A 12,324-nucleotide genomic window follows, 5' to 3' on the forward strand; every position below is an offset into this window, starting at 1 on the left:
CTAGGGTTCTCTTCTCCAATCAGATCCAAGTTATGATTTTTATTCAAGGGTTATCTTCTTGAATCAGATCCAAGTCATGTTTTTTACATAAAGTTAAGACCTTTCTTCATTATTAATCTCTGAAAAAACCCCGAAATGAATTAGGGTTTTTCAATTCAGGATCTGAAACTTGAAATTGAGGTTTTCAGTTGAAGTATTAGGACCTTAGGAATTAAGGTTTTTGTCAATTTATATATATTTTTTTGATGTAATAGTTTGATTTTTTAGAAAATGGGTGATGAAGAAGGGAATAGTAATAGAAACACTAATAGAAGAATGGATTTGAATCTATATTTAGGTCTACCCCTCTGTAAAGAATATTGGTCGGAGGGGTCGTCCCTATCTTCTTCCATGACGGGGATATCCTCTACTTATTCCTCCTCACCAAGGGAAAATCAATAAGGAAATCCGTTGCCGCCTGTGCTTTGATGGTTGTTCTCATCTCATAGAAGATGTCAAGTTGCATGATTTGAGCACTCCAATTGGATATTCGACCCGATCTTTCTGCATTGTCGAGTACCGATTTGATAGAGGACTTTGTTAGCACCCTAATTTTTTGAGTCTGAAAGTATGTCCGCAGCTTCTGTGTTGCAAAAACCAACGCGAGTATCAATTGCTCGACTTTAGTATAATTCTTCTCCGCTGGATTCATGGTCTTACTAATGAAACATACATGTTTTCTTCCACCCCGACATTCTTGACCAGTACCGCACTGATAGCACAGGATGTAGCTCCGAGATACAACATGAGAACCTCCTCGGGCTCGGGTCTTTGCAGAACGGGTAGACTCGCGAGATGCTTCCTCACACTCCTCGTTCCATTTGAATTTATCTAATTTTTTCCACGTCCCGAAGAAATCCTTGCATTTGTCGGATGATCGCGAGATAAAACGCCCTAGAGATTCCAAGCACCCATTCAGCTTTTGCACATCTTTGACTGTCACTGGTGACGGCATTTCCAAGATAGCTCTAACCTTATCAGGGTCTGCCTCTATTTGTCTGTCTGTGACTATGTATCCCAGAAACTTGCCCGAGGTCACCAGAAAGTACACTTGGCGGGGTTAACCTTCTTTTTGTACTTCTTCGTTGTTTGAAAGATGTTTAGGAGATCTTCAATATGATTGGTTTCCACTCTGCTTTTGATTAACATATCATTTACGTACACCTCAATTGTATCGTGAATTTTGTCCTCGAACATGTCTTCAAACAGCCGTTGATACGTGGCGCCCGCATTCTTTGGCCCAAATGGCATCTTAGTATAACAGTAGAGTCCTCTGGGCGTAAAGAATGACATGTTCTCCTAATCCTCGGGAGCCAAGAGGATTTTGTTATATCCCGAGTATCAATCCATTAGCTGAAAAAGCGGGGGTATAGCAACCACACCCAATATTTCGCTTAGCAATCTGTAATGGACAAACTCTAATATACTTTTAAGAGAATCAATAAGACTCAATCTTAAAAACGTATATCAAAGAGTTAATATCTCAATCTCTCGATTTGATCTATACTCAAGCAAATAGAAATTTGCGAGTCTTTATCAAATACTAGAGAGATAACTTGAACGGTACCGAAGAACAATGTTCAAGTATCAATCAATTTCAATCAACAACCAAAGGTCAGATTTCCAAATGATTGATTCTAACGCACAACCTGTGATATTTCAATTATAAATATAAACAATATAATGCAGAAATAGAAATAACACAGACACCCTAATTTTGTTAATGAGGAAACTGCAAATGCAAAAAAACCATGGGACCTAGTCCAGATTGAAAACACATTATATTAAGCCGCTACAGACACTAGCCTACTACAAACTAACTTCGGTCTGGACTGTAGTTGAACCCCAAACAATCTCACACTTATCCAAGGTACAGTTGCGCTCCTTACGTCTTTGATCCCAGCAGGATACTACGCACTTGATTCCCTTAGCTGATCTCACCCACAACTAAGAGTTGCTACGACCCAAAGTCGAAGACTTTAATAAACAAATCTGTATCACACAGAAAAGTATACGGTAATAGATAAATCCGTCTCTCGCAGATATACCTACGAGTTTTGTTCCGTCTTTTGATAAATCAAGGTGAACAGGAACCAACCCGTACTTATATTCCCGAAGAACAACCTAGTATTATCAATCACCTCACAATAATCTTAATCGACGCGGCGAAAGAAGATATTGTGCGATCACAAACGATGAGACGAAGATGTTTTTGACTACTTTTATATCTTGCCTATCGCAGATATCAATCTCAAACCAATCTTTGTGATTGTACTCGTACGATAGAAACAACAAGATCAGATCACACAACTACGAGAAAGTAGTATCGGTCTGGATTCACAATCCCAATGAAGTATTTAAGTCGTTAACCTGGTTTAGAAGAAGAAACCAAAGGTTAAAGGAGAATCGGCTCTAGCTTACACAACTAGTATCACACGCAAGGTGTGAGGATTAGGTTTCCCAGTTGCTAGAGTTCTCCCTTATATAGTCTTTCAAATCAGGGTTCGCAATCAATGATAGCTTGGTAACAAAACATTCAATATTCACCGCTAGATGAAAACCTGATTAGATTCAAGCTAATATCTTTCAACCGTTAGATCGAAAACCTAGCTTGTTACACACAAATGAAATGCACGTTTCTAGGTTTGTGTAACCGTACCCAAATATGTACATTTGTTGGTTCAACAATAGTTAACCAAATGGTTAGCCATATGAGCACTTTCATATCAACCATATTCTTCTTCACCATAACTAGTTCAAATGACTCAAATGAACTAGTTAGAGAGTTGTTCAATTGCAAGGAAATCTTATGTAACTACACAAGACACAATTGAAGCAAAAACGATTTGATTCACTCGAATCGGTTCATGAACTTTATAGACACCGTTTTCAATTAGCATTCCTTAGTTTATATAAACATGAGTTCACAAACAATCGTCTTTAGATATAACCTAACTCAAGTTCGCGGAATGGGTTCACGGTCTTAAGTTCCCGGAAGGAGTTCTCAAACTCCAGCAGATTTTTTCGGGTCGAGAACTTCCCCCAGTTCGCGAACTGGTTCGCGGACTTAGTTCACGGCTCTTGTTCCGGTTCTCTTGATCAACAAAGTTCGCAAATTTCGGCTCAAGGAATAAGTACTTATACATATATGTGTTTCCACAACAATGCTTATATCCATCATTGGTTATATAATCTAAACTCTCATTTCAATCATTGAAACATTCTTAGAGGACGTTATATAGTTGTTATTCACAAACCATTTTTCGTCAAAGAAATTTTCAAAGTGATTGAAACATAATATGACTTTCGTCACTAGGTAAATATGAACTTGGCCAAAGCGAAAGCTTACCAACACATATTTTTAGAAATAGATAGGCGAGTTAAACTCAGCTCGAAATAGCAAATGTGTATAAACAAAGTCTATATAGCAAAACGACTTTTGTCTCAAGATAGGAGATAGAGTAGATAGACTTTTGAGTGATAGATAAGTTCAAGTCTCCACATACCTTTTTGTCGATGAAGTTCCACCAGTTCCTTGAGTATTTCTTCGTCCTGTATGATGATCCGCCATGGAGTTCTTGAGCTCAACTACACTTTCTATCCTAGTCCGAGACTTAGGTATAGTAGACTAAAAATCAAGACTTATAGTTTTGATCACTAACATTGAAAAACATTCTTGAGATAGGAATGCATGCGAGTTCGACCGATCAATGATCTAACATTAGGCGATATCACCTTATGTCCTACAATTGATTCCACAAGTTGATCGATATTCGGGTTAGGAAAGCGATTCTTCAGACAAGCCTTGTTCAGGTCACCGAAGTTGATGCAGATTCGGACTCCCACATTATTCTTGGGTTCTTTAACATGTTCTAAATCCATAACGCATACTGCGCCTTTCGTATGATTCCAGATGATTGTAACTTCTTCAGCTCCACTTCTACTGCCGCTTGTAGTTCGGGTGCGATTCTGCGCATTTTTTGTCGGACTGGTTTAAACTTCGGGTCGATCTTTAGGTGGTGAAAACATACATCGAGGTCAATTCCTTCCATATCATGCATCTTCCAGGAGAATACGTCCATATGCTCTTCTTCAGTTCCCAAATTGACCTCCCGAGTGGGTTCTAGAGTTGTGAAGTTTGATTTTGGATACCCGATTGGTGTTGCTATCTTATCTTCTCCTGCTTCATATGACATAACTTCTTGTGAGATTATCTTGTCTAACTTTTGGTCAGCTTTAATCTCCTTTTCCTTGTTCTTGTCCCGACGTAATCTTGCTCGCCTATCTTAATTTTGCTGAATGTCCACCTGGATACATTGTCTGATGACTTGAGGATTACATAAGACTTCGACCACACCCTTGTAGGTCGGAAACCTTAGCCTCTGATGGTATGCCGACGCAACTCCTTTGATACCAGCGATCCAGGTCTTCCGATGATTTCCTCATATAGTGACACGACGTATACTACACAGAAGGTAGTTAGGGTATCCAAGTAATCAACTCCATCTGACACTCTCAACGTAACTTCTCCTTTTGGTACGGTCACGATCCCGTTAAAGCCGTAAATGTTGTAAGTTGACGGGATTAGTATATCATCGGATAGTTACATTCTCTTGAAAGTGTCGTAGAAAAGAACTTCCATGGAGCTCCCACTATCGACAAGTATTCTATTCACTCTCCATTCTTCTATCATTAAGGTGATGACTAGGGGATCCCCATGTGCTTGATTATTCATCGGGATATCTTTTTCCAATAAATTGATCGGATGCATCATCCATGCCTCCATGAGAAAGGTTCTTGCCACGGTAAAGATTTAATTTCCCGATCGGTCCCTTTTGTGAATCCGTGTCATAGTCCCTTCTCCGAGATCCAGGCCTTGTGGTGATGAATGTGAGATGGTGTTGCATAAGAACTGAGTGCCCCAATCAATTCCGACTTGATGTAATGGGGCATCGGGTGAATGCACTGCCTGCTTGACAAACTGCCTTAACCATACCGAATTAGGCGTTGAACCATATCTTTTACCTCCTGAAAATCATTGGTCGAATGTCCCCTGAATTGGTGATAATGACAGAACTCGGGATGATTCTTTATTTTGTCAAACTGTATTCCTCGGGTCTTTGGGTGTCAGATGTCACTTATTTTTTCCACTTCCTCAAAGATTTCCTCTATGGGTGCATTGAGAAGCGTGTCTGTCTTCGGTTCCTTCCGAGGTTTCTTCCCTTTTTCAACTCACTACTTTTTTCCTGACCCTTTGTGCTGGGGTACCGATCTTTTCTCGGGTTGTTTCGAGACTTCCTATGGAACTATCCCTGTTGTCGCGCTTGCTTCTTTCACGCCTCTATCCCGTGCTCCTTCTTTTATCTATTCCATGGCGATGTAATGTTCTTGCATCTTTCTCATCTCCTTCAATGTTCGTGGTTTTTCGGTAAACATTGTCATCCATATAGGATCGAATATTTGTTGGTCAACTGGCACTTTCTCGATCAGTACATAGTTTTCTCCATCTGTCATTTAGAGACCTCAGAGGTTCCCTGAACCTTCTTTCCAGAGTGAACAGTTTGTTTACACTTGTACTAGCAATTTTGTTGTGCATATAGGTCTTGAGACAAATTTCTACTAGGCCCCCAGAATTTCCAATTGAACCTTTGGGTAAAGTGTAAAACCAATTCTTAGCTTCGACTTCCAGGCTGGCCGGGAAAAACTTGCACATAACAACGTCGTTGCTCTTCGATTGTAGTAGTGACATCGTATACATCTTAACTTGCTCCACAGCATCTCCGGTGCCATCGAACCGAGATGGAATGGTCGGTAGGGTGCATTTTGGTGGAAATGGCACTTGCTCCAGTTCTCGAGTATAGGGGGTCTTTTCAGCCTCGTTGATTACTTCCGCTAACTTGTCGTCCTCACCATATCCGACCAGCTTTTTGACCATTTCCTCTAGTTATCTGAGCTTAGCTTTAGTGGAGTTATCAGGTCCTCCGTTCTGTTGGGGTATTTCTTCTTCGGTTTATGAATCTTCGAGAGGACCGTACCCCATTCCCGGGTTTGTGGGCTCCGGCACAGGTCCTCGGTGTCAGGGAGGTTCATAAATATACCCGTATCGGGTCCGATCGCTTGAAGATCCCCGGCTGGACGATCCCCGCGATATCGACCCTTGATTTCTGAGTCGATGGTTCTCTTGCTCAAGTACTATATTCCTCCTTTGTAAATCTCTCGTAAATTCCTCATGTCTCCTTTGGTTTTCCAAAATTGCCAACAAGGTCGGGTCTGTGCTCTCATGACTAGAAGGATCATGCTGATGATTCTCTGGTGAAACCGGTGGTGCCGCTGGTGGCTGTACTGGTGGTGCTCGGGCTTCGTTCCTCTTTCCCAACCGAATATGTCGGAGTCGTTCCTCTTCGCGGTCTATCGCTACTTGGTTTTCAGCGTGCATCCTGGCTCGTCAGCATTCTTCCCGTGCTAGCAGTACTTACTCATCGTCTTCAGTGTCCAACGCGGTCTGCTCATTTATCATGTTCTCAGGTCTCCTCTGACATGGCTCCATACGTCCTAAGAATGAAAGTACGATAAAATGGTTCGGTTAGCCTGATAAGACTTAGACATAAGTACGATTCCCCTACTTTCGTCACGCTGAACCCAACAAACTAGTTTGTTTAACTACCAGGACACTTTATGACATGGGTTATTGATCGGTCGCTATCTGTACTTTTTCTATACGTTAATCATTATTTTTCATAACATTCCCTCTACCAGGTGACGTTGTTCAGCCGTACATGTGGTCGAAAAAGTAACTTTGACCGAGTTTTGACTAGTGACTTCCTTCATGGATACTCGACGGAGTAACCACTCCTAAGTTGCGGTTTATTGAGGCGTGAACTAAACATGATTCGCCCCACTCTATGGTTTCCTTAAAGTTCATCAATGATAATCTTATTACCTTGTAACTTTTTTGGTTTTCCATTCGACTCTCAGCTTTCAAAAATTTAAAGGGAGAAGAAACCTTTTGACAAGACACTTAAGGAAACCCTGTAATTACTGATCTCAGCAACCTAACTCATTAATTTTGAGCCGATTTACCGGTGGTGGTACGATCCGACAACATCGCTTTCTCAAATTTAAAGATCTTAACACGAAATATAAATATTTTTCGTTCTTCATTAGCCAGTGAGATGAAGTTTCTTGTAGATTCAACCAAACATCATAGATGTTATTTTGGGAGATTTCGAATCTTTCTAACAACTCACATAGCAAAAGAAACTTAAAAAATCAACACTTTTTTATGGTTCTAACACGAACTCAAAACCCAAAATCAATACAACTCAAGCTTTTAAAGAACTAGGAACAACGGTTTTTCAAAAGTAACAAAACAAACCTATGGGTTCAGCCAACTCATAGGTATCTACAAATATAATCTTTAAAACTAACTACAAGAGTTCCTCTTTTAGCTTCAACTATCATCATAGATGAATAGTAGCTTTAGATTTTACTCTTTTAATCGTTTTCAAGGTATCTAAAGATGTTACTCGTTCTCCTTAGTCGGCGCCAAAAATGTAGTTGTAAGAAGTTGTACATCATACATCTAACATTCACGATGAAGAGATAGCAAGATAAGCAAGCAAGAGACTCATAAGAACACAAGATATACGTGGTTCGACATGATTACCTACGTCCACTGGGGTGAAAGGATGATATTATTACTTCTATTAAGTTACAATGAAGATGACTCTCAACAATACTTAGTCTCTCTCCTTACTCACTTACAAATCACTTGCCTTTCTCTCAATGCAAGGGTATATATTTATAGGCTAAGATGTTCATACAATGAAGTTACAGTGTGGGTCACATTCTATCCGTCTTGATGGTCCTGTCGGTTGATTGTTAATTCCTCCTCCCGATACTTACTACTTGATCTCATATCATTCCGATGAGTATGCCTCACGATATGTCTCTCATGTCCGATCATGTTCCTTCCCGATATTGATGGTCCAATATTCCTCGATCCGATATCGACATTCTACCCGACCCGAACCTGTTATCCTCTGCTCCTAGCCCCACTCTAATTAGACTCTTCTGCTCCTCACGCATGCCTTGTCAGTGCATTTAATGCCTTGATTTCCGATACACATCTTTCCATCATATCCGATTCTCCACTTTACACGTGCCCGTCCCACGTACACTTGGTAGATATCTCGTTTCTTGTGTTGGTGTTATAGAGGATGATTCAGTGCTTTGCTATGCATCGTCTCTGGTGAATCGTTATCCGAGATTATGCCACGTACACTTTTCAGTTATTTGGTACTATAGTAGTACAATGATAAAATCATGGATGATGATATCAATAACCCGAATTCGAAACTCGTTAACACTAATTTGCCGATCTTAAAAAAAAAAAAATTGCTAAAATTTTCCTCGGATGCATGACTTGAGAATAATCTATTGATGTGGTACGCCGTACGCGTTAACAATGTGAGGGTTTTAATGTCATTTTTTCTTCAGCCACGTTGTCACAAGTCATCAAAATCAGATAATATTAAAATAATAAGAAACTATAGTACGCCGAATTTTATAACGTACGCAGTGTAGCGTTACGATATAAACGTATTCGATTTCATCTCTATTTTTCACAGCAATTTTTCTTTTCTGAGGACCAAGAGATCAAATTTTGATTATCAAAACCCTCAAATTACTCAAACCCAATATATTTCTAGGGTTCTCTTCTTCAATCAGATCCAAGTCATGATTTTTACATAAAGGTAAGACCTTTCTTCATTATTAATCTCTGAAAAAACCCCGAAATGAATTAGGGTTTTTCAATTCAGGATCTGAAACTTGAAATTGAGGTTTTCAGTTGAAGTATTAGGACCTTAGGAGTTAAGGTTTTTGTCAATTTATATATATATATTTTTTTGATGTAATAGTTGGATTTTTAAGAAAAATGGGTGATGAAGAAGGGAATAGTAATAGAAACACTAATAGAAGAATGGATTTGAATCTATATTTAGGTCTACCACTTCGCTTGACAGAACCTGATCTTGGTTCAGATCTTGCTTTAAATTCATTACCTGTATCAGCTTCAGAAATGTCTAGTACTTCTCATTCAGAATCATATCCACCTACCGTACAAGAACAAGAAGCCCCAGAAACCCTAAATGATGAATTCTTTGGCGATCCATTTCTTCCATCTTTTTTACCTTCATTTGCTTCACCTGCTGTTCAAGATAGTACTGAAGGTGTTCTTAATGAAGGTAGTAATAGTAATGATGCCGCTGAGTATGTACCATACTCTCTGTCTTCTTATGCTCCAGTTTCCTTATCTACAACGCCTGCTGTCCAAGATAGTGAATCACCTGCTCAACGACCAAGTGTTCCTCATGTTCCTTATGTACCTGGTTCACCCACAGCTAGGGCTCGTCGCAGAAATAGTTCATCATTGCAAGCAGTTACAGGTTTTGCTCCATACAGACCTGACAATACGCCAAGGAGGAGTTCGTTGGATCATGATGGTCTGGATAGACCGAGGCTGCTTCAGAGTCCAGAAGTTCGGATTCGAAGATTGATTGATTCAAACCGGCGTTTGTTTGTTAGGAGGTTAAGGGCAACTGTTCCAGATGATTTGGTGGAATCTGATGGTCTAGAGGGTTTTTTGCCAGTTACAGATGATGGTGGTTTGCGTGATAGAGTAGTGTCAGATCCGTTGAATGAAACAAGTGGTGAAGGTCAGAAAACGAGTGAGGAGAATGTGGGTGGGGAGGGTTTAGAAGAGAAGGGGACTGAGGATCAGAATAATGGAGCTGCTAACTTTGATTGTAATGTATGTTTGGATGTGGCGAAAGAACCCGTTGTTACTTCATGTGGGCATTTGTTCTGCTGGCCTTGTTTATATCAATGGCTTCATCTTCACAGTGATCATAAAGAATGTCCTGTGTGTAAAGGTGAGGTAATGGAATCAAATATCACACCTATATACGGACGAGGTAGTTCTGAAATGGATGAGAAGAAAGAGGGTGGAGAGGAAAACTCGGGTTTAAAAATTCCCCCAAGACCATGTGGGCGTCGGTTGGAAGGATTTAGGCAGAGAATTCGGAGACCAGTTGGTCCATTTAGGTTTGTTGTGGGCGAAGATACACAAAATGGAGAAGAAGGGCCAGAGGAGCCTAGTGTCCATGGGATTTTTAATGGAGCTAACAGTAGAGTTCTTACAAGACTTTTGGCAGCTCGTAGACGAAGGGAAGATAGTTCGGAGCATGCAATGAATGCTGGTGGAAGTGGGTCTTCTGGAAGCGCAAATGAGGCGGCTTTAAATCCCACAGAAAGCAGTCATCAACCATCTGGTGTGCTTCATGGAGGTGGGTCACGCAGTACTCCATCAGCTCTTGCACGCCGTGTAACAGGGTTATTGCCAAGGTATGCGTTATACAGTTTCCATTCTGATAGATTTGCAGAAATTGCTTCTGAGCTGTCTAATGTGGTGGTAAGGATGGGAAACAATAGTGAGAGTAATTCTGGTGCTTCTGTGAATCCTCGAGAGGTTCGAGGAACTTCAGAAACCACAGCGGCTACAGATCAAGCTTCTGCCTCCAGCACCGTTGCTGTTATACAAGGCGATAATAGAGGTCAAATTGATGCTCCTGCAGAGCCAAGCAGCGTGGGTTCATCTCGAACCCTTAGGCGCCGACGAAGAAACGCTGTATCTGGTTCTTTTGATGTGGATGGAGAAGTTAATACTGTTCGTAAACGAAGAAGGCTGAATTAGGTTCTTAGAGTTACGACTAAAAAATGATAATCAGAAGGATACAGTTTAGACCCTTCGTTTTGTAATATGATTTTTGTGTTGATATCTTGAAAGAGGAATATATGAAATTTGAGCATCAAAATAACATGTCTAATGAGGATATATTTTTTTGTTACAATTTGTCGCGTTGAGATTGCAGAAGTACCAAGGACAGCAATTGGTCTTGTTGAAGTTGACGTTAACTATTGCTCCTTATCGAGTGGGTCTTAATCCACTCACTGTTGAGCGAGATAAGGGTATGAAATCCTCTCGTGATTGTGATGGTGATGGACAAGGTGAGCATTGTTCTACTGAATCTCATCTCTCTATTCAGAAGTGATCAAGATGTAACTCTAGAGTTTACTAGAGTTAGAGTTAATCTTCTTACTGCTGATCCTTCTGTAATTCTTGCTGAGGTTGCCTTTGCTGCTCTCAGTTCTTCTGAAAAGAAGTAAAGTTTTTTTATTGAACCTCTTTCTGAGTTTGAGTTTACTTTCATGTTATTTGAGCTTTTTGTGTTTGTGGTAGGTAAGGCTTTAGTTTTGAGAAATGCTAACAAGCAGTGCCTTGTGCAAACTCCTCAGCAAGCAGTACATTGCGGGCTTAGGGGAATCCAAATTATCATGTTAATATGTTATGTAACTTATGTTGATCTATAACCTCAAAATTGTATTTATCCTCCTTTTGTTTGGGCCTTGGGGTACATGCAGGATTTATGGGCATTGAAAATGTCATGTATGTTGAGATCTGTAACTGTAAATGGTTAATCTAGCTGCTACTTCAGGGGTCTGGGTATGTATTATTGTTCTCTTTGCATTTGATTGTGAATTGGGCTTTTGCCAAAGCTGTCTGGAGAGGAATAGCTTTTATCTCAAGTTTACACTGTTAGACGAATGACAGTATTAGTAACTGGACTCATACTGTGCTGAATACTGATTTTGACCTATTAGGATTAGTATGTGATGATCATGGTAGTATAGGTGTAGGAGGGTTGATAACCTGAAACCAGATTCTATAAAACTCATGAACACAATTCAAAAGGATCCTGTTCAATAAAACACTCAGAAAAATGGAAGAATATCAAGACATAATAGATAATGTTATACTGATCATCCTTTTTGCAGATTTCATCCTACTCATGGATATTACAGGTTGTGTGATTCCTCGTGTTTTAATCTCGAATCAGGTTTTCTTTGGATATGGATCATGTTAAATGTCACAAAAATTTAATTAAAGGAATATGGAAAGATGTTCTAGATCTTGAAGCTGCTAGGTGGGCTGAAGACTTGGAAATAGATGTTGTTGCTACTCAGAAGATAACAAAAGAATTATAAATGAGTTGTGCAGCTACGGAGTTTTGAACTGGAGCTGTCAGTTGACTTTGGATTGTTTTAAAGGTTTGGCTGAAGACCTTATAGAAATTGGAGTCAGCTCTGCTGGTAGATTACCTGATAAATTAGCTGAAGTATGTTAGGAGAAACTATATTAGTAAACGCAACTCTGCTGACATG

At 39.9% G+C, this 12,324-nt stretch overlaps 1 protein-coding gene across 1 annotated transcript; it reads left to right on the forward strand.

Moving 5' to 3' along the window:
• The first annotated feature begins 273 nt into the window (after nt 1–273).
• Nucleotides 274–11,489, forward strand: LOC113302775. The gene is made up of 2 exons (XM_026551725.1): nt 274–337; nt 9,045–11,489. The coding sequence occupies exons 1-2, from the start codon at nt 316–318 to the stop codon at nt 10,793–10,795; spliced, it is 1,773 nt and encodes a 590-aa protein (XP_026407510.1). The 5' UTR covers nt 274–315; the 3' UTR covers nt 10,796–11,489.
• The last annotated feature ends 835 nt before the right edge of the window (nt 11,490–12,324 follow it).

Source organism: Papaver somniferum, chromosome 8, assembly GCF_003573695.1.
Source record: "Papaver somniferum cultivar HN1 chromosome 8, ASM357369v1, whole genome shotgun sequence".
NCBI classification, from domain to species: domain Eukaryota; kingdom Viridiplantae; phylum Streptophyta; class Magnoliopsida; order Ranunculales; family Papaveraceae; genus Papaver; species Papaver somniferum.

Bases quoted from the DNA above. Each gene is read 5' to 3' on its own strand.
- LOC113302775 (XM_026551725.1), top strand. From the start codon at position 316: ATGGATTTGAATCTATATTTAG. The intron at 338-9,044 runs GTCTACCCCTCT...ATCTATATTTAG, and splicing joins GGATTTGAATCTATATTTAG to GTCTACCACTTCGCTTGACA.